Source organism: Centropristis striata, chromosome 5, assembly GCF_030273125.1.
Source record: "Centropristis striata isolate RG_2023a ecotype Rhode Island chromosome 5, C.striata_1.0, whole genome shotgun sequence".
Lineage (NCBI taxonomy): Eukaryota > Metazoa > Chordata > Actinopteri > Perciformes > Serranidae > Centropristis > Centropristis striata.
This window is the reverse complement of record NC_081521.1, coordinates 39,665,173-39,679,814: the sequence shown is the minus strand read 5'-3', so window position 1 is coordinate 39,679,814 and position 14,642 is coordinate 39,665,173. Positions and strand designations below refer to the sequence as shown.

The following is a 14,642-nucleotide window of genomic DNA, read 5'->3' as shown; positions in this document are numbered from 1 at the left end:
CATGAAGATTAGAAATAGAAACAACAACCTCACCTGACATAAGAAACATGCAGTGATGAAAAACCTGACTGGAGAGTCAATAAGCTTTCCCAGCATTGGTGTCTGACCAGCTGTAAAAGTAGGGGCAGGGGCTTCTGTGCAGACATGGGGAGATGAGCCGCTAAAGATAAGATGCACTGCCTCCTTAGCCATTTCTCCTAGCTGGGGGGTATTCTGTTTCTCTGTTCTCTCCAAAGCTTTGAAGCTCTAATTCCTCTGATCTGTCATCTATCTCTCGCCTCCCATGCTGTCCGGCGTGCGTCTGCTCATGAGCAGGACGATGTGACAGCACTGTAGCCAATGCACAGTGGGAAGGGTGGCCTGGCCTGTCTTTTTGGAACTGCCAGACTATGCTAATGTAAATTCATTAAAAGAACTTGGTTCTGACACGACAGTAAAATATTAGCCGGCTGCTGTGCGAGGCTTGTCATTTTGTCCAGATTAGCCTCGGCCGTCTAAAGAGTATGCATTTAAAAACAACAGAATTCAAATGGTTCACAACAGGTTGTGATGACATTTTTTTTTTTTTTTACACAGCACCTTTTCATTTACCGCTGTGCTCTGGAAATAGGCTGCCAAGTACTTTATCATGTGAAAGGCATCGGCCACAAGCTGAAGGATCAACACTGTGGAGATTTCAGTGGATCCAGATTTTGTTAGATGGTGTTAGTTGGTCAACAGTGATTGTGAAATGTACCCAGTGAAGACAATATCGGATAATATCACAATAATCTCCTTTTGCTCCCATGCCCTCTCTCTGTCTCCCAATCTTGCTTTCTTTCTCCCCCACAGCCCGAGGGTGTCTGCCTTGGAGGCACGTCAGCGTGTATCTCCCTACGGTCTGTCTCTCTGCCACCGTGGCAAATCAATTCTTAATAAACCATCTGAAGGCTTCCTCTGCTATACCTTTCATTTCCCCTCCTCAAAGCTGCAGGGCAAATTAGCCTGCCAAGAGGATGAGAGGGAGCAAGCAGCAGAAGAAAGCAAGAGAGAGGGGGGGATGAAAAAAAACGACCCAACACCTACAATTAAATTAACAAATCACTGTTCTTAATTAATCGGGGAATTACAAGCAGAACTGTGGGTTTGAGACGTGACTGACATGGCTAGCACTCTCTGCATCTGCTTTTGTTAGTGCTGCTGGGGTGGGGAAGCACAGGGAGGTAAAGGAGGAGAGGAAAGGCAGATGAAAGCTTAATAAAACTCTCCGCAGAGCCCCCTGAGCAGAATAGCGAGGCTGTTACCTCTACTCCTCCTCCCCTCTTTTCTTTGGTTCCCTCTTCCTCCCACTCTCTTATATCTTCGTCATTCCTCCCTTACTTAGTTTCTCTCCCCTACCACTCCAACTATCTCTATTCCTCGCATGTTCCCCCTTATCCTGCCCCCCTGCCTGGCTTCTTCCTCTCTACCTTTTGCTGGTTCTGAAGCCTGTGTTTGCTAATGAGGTGTGATTGACAACTGGATTACAACATTGCTTTGTAATCCTTTTATTTCTGTGTTCAGGATAATCACCTCCCAGACCAGGGTCTTGTCTCATGCCTCTAGGGACAGTCAACAATGTATGTGTGTGCTCATGCTTGTGCATGTATAAAGGCATGTGCAAATGTTAATTGTGTGTGACTAAAGTCTTCCAAAGCCCAGTTCATAGGAGAGCAATAAAACATTAATTATCTCCACTGTGCACTGAGGCCAACAATATGCCAATCATCATGGAAGACCAACAACACTGCTACATAGTTCATAAACCATTGAATGGTATAGAGTGAAGCCATTTTTATGTCCATCCAAGTCCTAGCTTAAAGCAGAGAAAATAGCCCAGCTTGCCAACCTGTCTGCAGCTCCTCATCCCTTTTTACCCCAGAGATGAGCAAACACTGTCTTCTCTTCTGAGTGTGGATGCTCCTCAGGCCCTTCTCCTCCTCCTCCTCCTCCTCCTCCTCTGTCTCTCCCTCCACTCTCCTCTTCCCTTCTTTCCCCAACTCCCTCACAGGAGCTTGTTCCCTCGGCAGCCACAGGATTCACTTTGTTTTTGATCATTCTCAGATTCAGTGCAAGACAACTTATCTGCTTCTCTACATTCTCCCAGGCCCAGAGGAGGAAAGCGGGGCCTTTTATTACCCTCGCTCTTTGCCTCTTCCTCTGATGTGCTAAAAAAGACAATAGACAGATAGGGAGAAGGGAGAAGAAAGGAATTCTGGCCAGTGTGCTTTTAAAAGCGTGTTGGTCCCGAGGCTTGAAACGGCTGGCTCTCCAGCCTACATTTAATCATGGAGTTTGACCAATAGTATTACAAGGCCTATTTTAGCCTTACAGAAAGAGAAATGCTGCACATATGAAATTACAGCATTCAGCTCCTGGCTTGGATTTGTATAGAATATCAGCAAAAGCATAATTACAGTTCTCTACAGCAGACATTGGCCGTATTACAGAAGTACAGTATGAAGCCTTGATATTGAAATTAATACCATTTTTTGGTGTATATTCTGCATGACTTTGGTTCTTAAAGTCCTTTCTAAAAAAAGCCTTTCAAGCTTGGAGAGAGGTATTCAAATGCAACAGTAAACACTCTGTAAAAACAGTTTCCTGCTAATTATGTTGGAGTTTTTGCAGCACAGTACTGTTTGAAAAGACTACACTGCGGTGGCCACTGCAGTAGATATCCAAACAGACTCGTTACAGCACTTTATTGCACTGTAACCATAAATACTGTAGTAAGCATCCGTTTATAAGTGGATGTATTCATTACTCAATGGAGTGCAAATGTTAACGGAGTAAGTGAGTACTCTATGTGCAGCCTTTGCTGAATCCAAATGTCTGGACTTCACCACACCTGCACAACTCTGAGGGCACATTCACAGTCTGAGATCGCTGAAGGCTTTCAAATTGACAATTCATCCAGCCCACAAGGGAGGGTGGTAACGATAAACTGATGTCATATCATTGTCCAAAGAATCTATATAATATCGTATCGTGTTAAAATGTGTGATTTACACCCCTACCACAAGGGGCCCTCAAGTGGACTTTCAGCTGAATCCAAGAAAGCCTTCCTGTGGCACTTCAGACTTCACTTAAAAAAAACTTTACCTGCAGCTCCCCCCATACATAAGACAGTCTGACACCATCACAACCTTCAAGTCACAACTCAAAACTCACCTGTTCAAACTGGCATACACTCTGTAACTGGACACTACTTCACTTGCCTTTATTACATTGTCTTGTTTTTTTTACCGTGTTGTGTTGTTTTTAGCATGTTGTCTTGTTTTTAAAGATGTTTAAGATTTTAGACTTTGTAAGGTGACCTTGGGTGACATGAAAGGCGCCTATAAATTAAATGTATTATTATTATTATTATTATTATTAGCTAATAACTACTAACATTAATGTGGGAGCTAGGCAGCAAACATTATCAGTCCTGCCAGTCTGTAACGTTAGAAAGGAAACCTTGTGCAAGTTAATTTTAATGTTCTTTTTATCTTTTATCTGCATCTTTTAGTGGTCTGTTGGCCTTAGTGTGGGAGATTACAGCAGTTATTGGGGTGTTGAACTGTCCTTGAGTAACAATTCAACATTCGCCCACAACTTCAAAGGACTGCCCAACAAGCGAGCTAACTCAAATCAATAAAGTCTGTCAAAAAAAAGAAAAAAACATCTCTCTTGACGTGAAACACCAGAGACTGTTTGCAAAGAGCAGCGTATCCCTGGAAGCGCCTTGATAGCCCCTATTAGCTTTTAGCCTGTTGAATAACGCGGGCCCAGACACTACGGGACTCATCATTGTCTTCTGATTAATTAACATTACTGGCACTCTGTTTGTCGACCCCCAACTCCTCTATCCTTTTCTCCCTCTATCCCCTGTGTTCCTGCATGGCTTCCATGTTCAGAGGCAATGATTCAACTGTGTTGAACTTAAGAACTTAATGGGGAACATTCACTGGGAGTTCAGGACACAATTAGTGATTACCAGACAGCCATGTCTTCTGAGGGCTTCCATTCTTCGTTTCATCCTCCCTTAACAAAGACGAGGGATCTTCAAGCAAAAGGAATAGCATATGAGGCTGTAATGCTCTTGGATTTGTCCTGCCCACATTCTCACCAGAGATCATACACTTCTGCTGGTTGATTAGAAAAGTGTGAGAAATGGACAGAAGTCTCTTTAATTAACAATAACGATCTGGTTTTGGGAAACTAGGGGAGAGATAATTGAGGGCTGGGTTAGAGGTGAGAACTCTGAACCCTATTTTATATTCCTTTTTAATCTCACTATTATGAGGAGTTTTATAACAATGGCTGTAAATGAGCTTAAAGTTCACTTCTCTTAATTCTGTTTTGTTGCAAGAAAAGATTTCTGAGGAGAGGAAAATTTCCAAACTGAGCTCATGCATTTTTAATTTGCTCAGGGCTTGAACGGTTATAGACACTGAAAGTTGAAATAGGAAGACAAAATAGTCTTCAGAATGCAAAATGGTGTCACCCATGTCTCTGCCTATCTTTATCACAGCACCCTGACAAAATGGAAAATTGATGGAGCTGAATCATCACTTTATTGGTTGCCTTTGCAGTGGCTTCGTTCCTAACATAATCAATTAGACTGTAATTAAAATGCTGCCATAGACAAACAGAAGCAGTGGAGAAGTGAGTGGGCAGGAAGAGGACACCACAGTGTTTGGGCCCAGGCCAAAGCTATACTGGAGTAGTGGGCGGCCTGGGAGGGGAAATCTGGATCCCATTTGTTTTAGAGTGCCATAATGGGTTTTTGTGTTTCTTTGTGCATGTGTTAGTGTTTGCATGGATGTGCAATAACAGTGAACAACAACATATATGAGAAGTTGATGCTTTAGGGTGCAGAACCTTATCTTACACTTTCTCCTCTGCCCTGTTGAGAGGGAAAGAGTCTCTCCCCCTCCACTACATCCTCTATTTCACCCTCCCTCTGACAGTAGCCTAGCTGAAGGACATGGTCAGTGAGACTCTCGAGCAAAGAGAAAACAGCCTTGTAGGCTTATCGTTATCCTGCTGGTGTAATCCCTGTCCACCACAACCCAGCAAAAGAACAGCCCTGGGAGTGCCTTGCATTGCTATTGCTTCTTGTGACAAACTATTTTACCAAAGACAGCAGGGACACCTTACAACAGCCGCTGTGGAGTCTTAATCTGACACCACTAACAAAAAAACCCTCCTCACCTCAGACAAATGTGCATGTGTGTCTGTGTGTATGAGAGAGAGAGAGAGAGAGAGAGAGAGAGAGAGAGAGAGAGAGAGAGAGAGAGAGAGAGCACTAGTAGTGTCCCCTTGTCATCTCACAGCCTTCACAGCCCATGCAGACCATCTGTGCATTAAAGAGCTAGAGTCCAAGCAAAGTATTTAAACGGGTTTAATGTCTTCAGGAGGGCCATAACCTTGGTCCTGTAGGACCCCAGAAGGCCCATCATACCAAGGCAGGAGGTCTCTTAATGTACCGAGCAGATGACAAGGATACAGAGTTCACACACACACACACACACACTGCAGAGTAACTCAATCTGCAGGAAGTCTCCCACATTTGTTCCTCCACTCTCCTCTTCCCTCCCTCCCTGTCTCTTTCGTCCCTCCTCTCAAAACAAAGGGAGAAGATGTCAAAAATCTCATTAAAAAATAATGGCCTCCACCTGCTTTCTTTCTTTTCTCATTCTCTCCTGCTTGCCTTTCTAATGACCAGCTTGGAAAAACCTGGCGAATACCCGCTATGCACAGAGCGCTGGACAACTACCTCAGTACACACAGCGCACTCAACCGTATAACGCATACACCAAGCACACAAAAGCACATAACTGTTCCACAGCATGGGTTCCCAAGCTGAACCATATTAATCAAAAGGAACTCCTGCAGGTGTAACGCCTGCCCCCCTCCCCTTACTCATCTCATAAACCACTCATGTCTAGACCTTAACAGAAAAGAAATGCTCAACTATGTTGCTAAATCATCTATATGAGCCTCTCTGGAAAATCCACACACAATTCTTGAAAACTATTGTACTCATACATCAGGCCTGAGGTTACACGTTAAGTAAATATGTGTCAACTGGCGTTTTGTTACAGCTCCCTGAGGTCAGATTAGCCTTTGGCCTGAAGACCATAAAGCAGCACCTCGCTATGTCTGCAGTGTCTTCACTGCTTCACAAGACATCCAACAAATGTCAGCCCCATGCTTCTCTGTAATTAATAACCATGGAAAACGGATGTGTCTGCGCCTGTCTCCGTGACTGAATATCCTCGCAAAAATTAGCCATAAACCATGTAACAGTTCAAACAGATGGCGGAGAGAGAATAAGGATTGTGTTGTTATTTTGCATTATAACAGGAGATTAGATGTTTATATGGGAGGGGGGTTGTGGAGACAAGACATGAATGATTCAGAGCAACGAAAAGAAAGAATTAAAGGGAGATAGGACTTTGCAAAAGATTACAATAAAGTGAGACACCAAGATCCAAAACTAATAATGAGAGGAAACAATGAGACTGATTTAGGCAGAAACAGAAAGAAACAAAAGAGGCTATATTCCAACAACGTCTAATCTCCATGAGGATGCCTGTCTGCTATCGACCCAGATAACACTGCAGGCTGTGTATCATGAGATTTGGGGCAAAAAGGTAAACAGCAAATCAAAACAATCTCATTCTGTTTGAGGGTGAAGGGAAAGAGAAAATTGATGTATTGTCCATCCCTATGGAGCGTGTGAAAAGAAATGGCATCTTTTATTCAGGCTCCTAAGAGTCACCCCTTCAAAAAGGACTTCTGTCTCCACATCACCAGCACTCTGAACCACAGAAGACTGTGTGTCAGCTCTTATTTTAGGTACAGGGGAAGGTCATTTTCTATGTATTAAACTGGGGGTTGAAACTTTCTAAAATTTTCCAATTCAAGTTGCAAAATAATGTGCAGAATACAAAGCGTAAAGCAAAGTAACAGTACAGCTATTGGATTTTGAAAAATCACCTAAAGCCTCACAGGAAAGCTTCCCCAACCAATGCAAGTGAGACTCGTCACCTGGGGCCTTGTGAGTGCCCGCTGGAAGAGATTTTTGGAAATATTAACCTGGAGGAAATTACAGCTCTGAACAATTTGTTTTATTCAGAATGCAAAGCTTTCTCATCCATTTCTTCTGGTTTTTGGTTATCCTCCTAGTGGGCAACAGCCAGAATATGTAGTGAGTATGATAGAAACAAGGTGCCACTGAAAGGAGAGAGAAGGGATTTGGGTCAGAGAGGGAAGGCATAGATTTAAATGCCATCAGCAGCACGGTAATTCTCGACTGAATGGCACCATATAAAGACACTGTAATAGACAGTGAGTGTGCATAAGAGGGTGAGAGAGTGTGTATATGTGTGTGTATATAGTGAGTGAGATAGAGAGCCAAAGAGTGCTTACAGTGCATCAGAAAATGTATTTATGAGTACAATCGCAATCCTGAGGCTGGCCAGGAGGGTTAAGGACAGATATGGTCACCTTAATACAGACATTCAGGCCATTCATTCTGGCTGATGAGTTACTGGAGGGGATCTAATTTTCAAAATGGAGCCAAGCATCACTGGAGTTTCTAAAAACAAAGTGATGACTGCAGAGAAAATCTCCAATTCCCCCTGAGATGCTGCACTGTGGACGTCAGCATTGTTATAGCTCAGGTACCGACATGTCCAGAAGAAGCACATACACACATCAGAATTCACCAAATCTGACTTTAAAGCCCCCTTACCTCTCCCTCTTTCACTCTCACACACACACACTCACTTATACAGAAAGTGAGGGCTGCCCAAAACCACCAGTAACCCAAACAAAGTCCAAGGTCAGCAGAGCGGGCTCACTGAGCTGAAACCACCCTCCCTGGCTTTCATTACCAGGAACAGAATCGGCAGAGGGATGAAGGGACACATGGGATGAGGTTACGTTAGCTGGCTCTGTTTATCAGAGTGAGTTTGGCCAGGGCCCAACTTCTACTCTCTCGGCTGTGGGATACAAAACACTCCAAACATTGTGACAGCATCTACTGTTGATTCAAATATCAAACCTTCAAATTATCTCAACAACCAACTGTGCTTTTCGACACCGCCGACAGAGACTCTGACTGAATAACTAACTCTGTTATACAGAGGTTACAGCAGACAAAACTGTTTTGAGTGTGTGTGTGTGTGTGTGTGTGTGTGTGTGTGTGTTCTTGTACTTCCTACATAGTAAGGACTGGAAGACGTTTTTAACCAACAAAGTGAGGACATTTTGGCCGGTCCTCTCAAAAATGAGAGTTTAAAATGAACTGAAACTGTATTGCGTGGTTACAAAACTAACTAAAACTAACTAAAATTATAGTGAAAATGTCCTTCGTTTTCATCTTTGTCAACTTTTTGAAGATCCATAAGACAAAGGAAATAAAGGCAAAATTTACTGTGACCTCTTTTAATCTCCCACCCAACAAATACCCCATTACAAAAAAACTAAAACTAATAAAAACTGAACTAAAACTAATAATTTTAAAAAAAATTATTACTAAACTAAAACTAGCAAACTCACTCTAAAAACTCATTAAAACTAACTGAATTTGAAAAGAAAAATTCACAACAAAATTAAAACTTTTAACCTTGCAAGGGAATTTACTATTACAATGAGGGCCCTCACAAAGATAGAAGTACAAGGATGTGTGTGTGTGTGTGTGTGTGTGTGTGTGTGTGTGTGTGTGTGTGTGTGTGTGTGTGTGTGTGTCAGTCATCAGAGTGTTTAATGTTAACCAGGTCTGGTGGAGCTCTGCCTCTGATGGTGTCCAGAGTGTATGAGTGGTGAAACAGTTGTAGCCCCAATAAAAACCAGGCATAAAAAAACAGCAAGCGTCCTCAGCACTGATTGTTCCGTACATACACTTGCACTACGCACACACACACACACACACAAGATAAATGAGACCTCTCACCCATTAAATCCATTATCTCACCTCTTAATCCCCCACTGTTTGTCTGCTGTTCATATAAAAGGCAGAAATCAATTTTCTGCTAAAATGTAAATAAAACACCATCTGACCCAAATCCATCATTACTGTGCTGTACGATATTCAAATCAAATCTTAAAATAACCATTAAATTCACCATCGTAGTCTACCGGCACAAACTAAGCAGTGCTCCTTTTTTTATGTGTGTCTCAGCCATTAACTTTGGAGACTGGCAGGGGTTTTCCAGATGAATAGAGAGCAAATCAATTCACTCAGCAGGAACAATGCAGTGTGTAGAATTTATACTTATAAATGTTTATTGGACACAGTGTTTATCAATGGAAACTCTCAGTTGGCCAGAACACCCAGAATTTTTAGGAAGTGATCTAAATGAGCATCGCTGCTGATTAAAAGGAAGATTAATCAAAAACAAATTTGTGGAACGCAGAAAATGACTCATGGGATGGCTCAAAATTAAAATGAGTAGCAAATTGAGATGCTGAAGAAATTATGAAAAAGCAAGAAGCTGTTTTTGTTACAAAAAGATGCAAAGCAATAACACAAATAAATTAATTTTCTACAATGAGTGACTTTCTATCTTAGATATATTGTCCAATGAGGCCTTGGTTAACCCTGGTTTTGTCCTCAAAGCTTTGGCTTTGACATCATATTTACTGTGTTGGTTTCAATATCTACACTAGTCTTTACATTTTACGCAATTTGGCACTCAAAATGATAAAATGTGAAATGTAACACCCTCCTCCTCCCTGTCGACCTCCTGTCTAGTCCCACACATCCTCCCAATCATGGCCAAGGTCCTAGTTCTGTCCTTCCCATTATTCCCCCGGTGGCTAACATGAATATATATATATGTTTGTGTGTGTGTGTGTGTGCGTGTGTGTGTGCGTGAGTGACTGTGTGCGCGAGTGGGTGTCATTACTCCTGCCCCCATCTGACGGTTTTGGGTTAAACAATGTTATTATTAAAGCCTTTCCAGAGTAGCTTCCTGCCTCCCTCCAGTGACACCCTTACCAACTATAAATCAACTGCCTGAACCCTGTAAATCACATGCGATGTGTGTGTGTGTGTGTGTGTGTGTGTGTGTGTGTGTGTGTGTGTGAGTGCCTGGCCACTGCAGCTGAGCTCTCCGACGCACATGAAGATGACTTTGCAGCTGTGAGTGTGTCACAGCAGAAATGAGCAAGATCCTTTTAAACACAGAGGAAACAAGTGATACATGTTAAATTAAAGCATATGCTTTGAATGGGATTAAAATGAATACTGTAACTGACCTACAAGACTTTATGTTTTATGGTGTGGAGACTCCTGTTGTTTATTAGGTCTGTTAACACGGCAATGTTTGAAGCTGACTTTTGTGTGGCTTACGTTAGAAAAAGAAAGTGGGCAGTTAAAATCACACTAAAACATGTTTTGTTGGTCGAAAATTGAATTCCAAATACTGAAAACAACCCTGTTAGACCTCTAAAGATTAGTTTATATCCAAACGGAGACACAGAGACAATTTCATCTCTCTGAGACCAAACCAGATAAATAATGCTCTCTGAAATACATGGCTCCTGTGCAGCAGTGATGGCTCATTTTGTGATTGTTTGTGATTGTGTTGACACCCCCTGCTGGGCTGAAGACATCACTACCACACGGAGAGCGAGCTCACTACCAGCGACAATGTCCCATATCCAATCCCACTTCCAGGCAGGCTACAATATACTGAAGTTAATAAAAAAACACTAAAATCAAGCTGATACCTTCCTCTAGACTTATATCATTCCAGCAAAGAACAAACACAAATATAGACACAGGAGAGAAAACAACCAAAAAATAATATACTGAGCCCTAATGTACTGTATATCCTTACTCTAACACGCCTGTGTGTGTGTGTCTGTGTGCACGCGCACACTCAAGAGAGAGAGTCTAGACAGCTGTATCCCCGCCAGGTCTCTCACTGCTAAGGAGAGTGAGAAATATATATTGTGCAGCTGCCGAAGACACAGTCGACCCACAAAAGAGCTATTGTGCGCCCACAGCAAAACAATACAGCTTAGCTGAGCTATGAGAAAAAACCATTGGGATCAATAGAGAATTGCAATTAGCCCACATTGGCAGGAGCAGTGCCAGATTAGACACAGGATGTCGATTCCATTTCCTGCACTATCGGGCCCTCAAACTTGGTTGGCTCACTGCGTAATTGGAGCAACACACATACAGCTGGGTAAGACGTTGTCGTGTGAAGGTGACAGAGTAAGATTATCGTGATGGAGATTGTGAGATTAAAGAGGTTGAGCGATGTTAAAAAGCAAAAATATAACATACAAGCACTTGGAGTAATAATGTATTTTAGAGCCATGTACATTTATGCTTAAAACATTTGAAATTATGTTTGTGTGGTGTTTTGTCTGAAACTTCAGTCACTATATTTGATCTGTATTTGTACTGCTCAACTGCAGCTGTTTACAACATGTGATGTCATTCCCAGCTTTAAACACAGTTCAATATTTTCCATCAAATTTTCAGATGTGCTCTAATAATTTGAATATGACATTTTCTGGCAATGAAAGAAAACACATCAACACATATACTTCCTTTCACTGGCCTTGATACAAAGAGAGGGAGCTCTTCTACTCACAATGTATAGATATCTAGCAAAACATCCCTAATAAAAAACTGTACAGTAAAGGTCTTACCTTTGCCTATGCCCTGGCCTTGCAGTACATCCCTTGAAATGAGCACAGAGTAGAAGCTTTGTGAGAAGCCAGGTCGGCAAGAACCTTTGGAAGCATGCTCTCCATTATTCCTCTGGAAGGAAGAGCATATAATGTTAGACATTGATAGGCATGGATTCCATTGATTTCTTGTTTCTCTTTGGCCCTGAGCCTTAGAGAAAAGCAGCGTATTGTAAAGCAGTTAGCAGAAATATAATCAACAAGTTTATCAAGTACATGCTCCTGCTGATTGAAATCCCACACTCAGTCAATATCTGATAAACTGTACAGTGTAATTGGCTCCATGAAGAAAGCAGCCCATGATGAAATGAGGACATGTTTTAAATATTACACACACACACACAGAAGAAAATAGCATGAATGCAACAGAATATTCTCATCCTGACTGTGGGTATTACACTAGCAGAGGACTTCAGGGAACTAAGGAGGAGTGTATGTGTGCGTGTGTGTGTGTGTGTGTGTGTGTGTGTGTGTGCACACTACCCAAACGGTTTTCAGAAAACTTTGCACCCAACATTTAGTGCTCACTGTAAGTAAAATTGAACGATCTGACCTACAGCCACTACACCAGTAAATGTGCGCACGCACAAACAGCCCGGTGCCAAGGCTGGCTGGAGTCTGAATGAAGAGGAGGCATAAACGCACCAGGTTCTCTCCTCTTGGAGAAGGAATAGCGGAGTAAAATACCTTTGTGTCATTGTTCTAAAATGTACATGGCATGAGAGTAATGGCTTGAGTCACTACACCGGCAAAGAGAAAGATTTAGCAGAGCTCTCTGCTGCGCCGTTAGGAGTAGCCCACCGGCGCCGACTTAATTCAGCTTGTATTGATTAAATGACTAGAAAAGGTTGAAAAGCACCTTACAACTTCAAAGGTTAACTTATTGTAGGCGAATGCTTTTTTGCTGGCAAGAGCCTGATAGAGGAATGCTCAGCTAAATTAAGCGAGATGACTAAATGAGTTTGATGAAGAATAAAAAAGGTACCATCCTGGGTGATTGATGTCATTTTAACTTGTGTGGGATATTGCAGCCCAGTGATGGAGCCGCAGCGATCCGGAGGAAATCTTACGCGGATCAAAGCGGGAAGTGCTGGGTTGTTAAGTCTTACTTTCTCCCTTATTTCTATTCGGAAACATTGCAATTCATTAGGGAACCAATTATCGTACTTATAGGGAATAACTACCAGCAGCGCTGCGCTGCTGCTGCAGCGGCAAACTGGACTGACACTGGACTCCATCCGTCTGCATGACTTTATCCAAAGCTTCTACACTAAGACGCTGCGTGTCGCGCTCTCGCAACTCTCTACACAGAACAAGCTGTTCTTAAAAAAAATGAAATCTCACCCAGAATGTGTCCAGAAGAAGAGCTGCTGTCAGGACCAAAGCGAAGTCAGTTCTCATCGTGGCGAGCGAGCGAGCCAGGGCTGCCTGGACGAGGAACCAGAAAAGGGGGTAGATTGGTAAATCTTCTCCAGTAATGGTGTAATGTTCCTCTTCTTGCTCAGACTGTTCGTTACGTCCCTCTTTGCGCTCCGTCAGTGTGCTGCAGCTCTGCCCCGAGTTTCCCCGGCTCTCTCATCTGCAGGTGAGCGCTCCGCTCAGCACCAAAGCGCAGCCAGCGTCACTCTCCAACCCCTCCTATCACCCGGTGCAGGAGAACTCCACACACACGCACTTAAAGAAACACTCGTTGGCGCTTTGGATCAAACAGCCACATCACTGACGTCTTTCCGAGGTCCCCGATATTTTAATCCCTCTCCTGTGGCGACCTAAACGGCTTCGTAGTTTTTATGGTTGCAATTGAAATTGAAAGAGCTCGGTAAACCATGATTCGAGTCTCTGTGCCCAAATGCATGGTGAAGTCATTAACCATTAGCCGTGAAACTTCCAACACTGCTTTGCAAGCACGTAGGTTCAACATCTGATATTTACATTATTAGATTTCGACAGTTAACTAATCGACCAGACGTGTGCAGCGTTCAAAGCTTCTATTTTTCCCGATTTAAGACTACTTCACGGTTCAAATTGGACGGATTTAGCTAATAAACGGTAGCTGCAAGTGGCACGTGTGCAATAGGTAAACCACATGACCTGCAGGTGAGAGAGACCAGTTACTTCATTTTGTACAAAAATAGCTTCAGTCACTATGTTTGATCTGTATTTGTACTGCTCAACTGCAGCTGTTTACAACATGTGATGTCATTCCCAGCTTTAAACACAGTTCAATGTTTTCCATCAAATTTTCAGATGTGCTCTAATAATTTGAATATGACATTTTCTGGCAATGGAAGAAAACACATCAACACATATACTTCTTTTCACTGGTCTTGATACAAAAAGAGTGAGCTCTTCTACTCACAATGTATAGATATCTAGCAAAACATTCCTAATAAAACACTGTCCAGTAAAGGTCTTACCTTTGCCTATGCAGTTACTTCATTTTGTACAAAAATAGCAAACACAAAGGTATACTGTATCTTTACAGTGATGGCTTCTCAATGCATTTAACATATGCCTACTATGAAAGAACACACTGCTGTGTAACTTCTAAACAAGGTACATGAATAGCAAATTGTTTTATGATGTGATTAATATATCATGAGCCATACTTTCAATCGATCCAATATTTATGTATATAACTTTGAATGATGAAAAGCCATTAGTGTATACATGTGATATGCAGTAATGGATGCACTTTGTAATTGTATTCTGACTTAAAGACTACATTATGTGACTCCAACAGTCTACCACACTAAATAAAACGTGTTGGTTACCAACATGGCCTGTTCAAATATCACTTTCTTTCTCTGTGCATGCAGTTCAAAACTAGCTTTTACCATTAGTAGTTTGTGTGTGTGAGCAGTGTGTTTTTTAGCTACATAAAACCTTTACCTCAACAAAAAGCATCATAATAT

The 14,642-nt window shown here is 42.2% G+C and overlaps 1 protein-coding gene across 1 annotated transcript in view; it reads right to left on the bottom strand.

The window, feature by feature from the left end:
• LOC131972153 (cadherin-4-like) overlaps positions 1-13,274 on the bottom strand; it is a 276,681-nt gene extending 263,407 nt beyond the window's left edge. Inside the window, exons 1-2 of the mRNA XM_059333934.1 lie at positions 13,072-13,274; positions 11,689-11,800 (exon numbers count right to left, since the gene is read on the bottom strand). Of these exons, the coding sequence (XP_059189917.1) occupies positions 11,689-11,800; positions 13,072-13,128 (169 nt within the window). The 5' untranslated portion in view covers positions 13,129-13,274. The remainder of the gene's footprint in view (positions 1-11,688; positions 11,801-13,071) is intronic.
• Between the last annotated feature and the right edge of the window lie 1,368 nt (positions 13,275-14,642).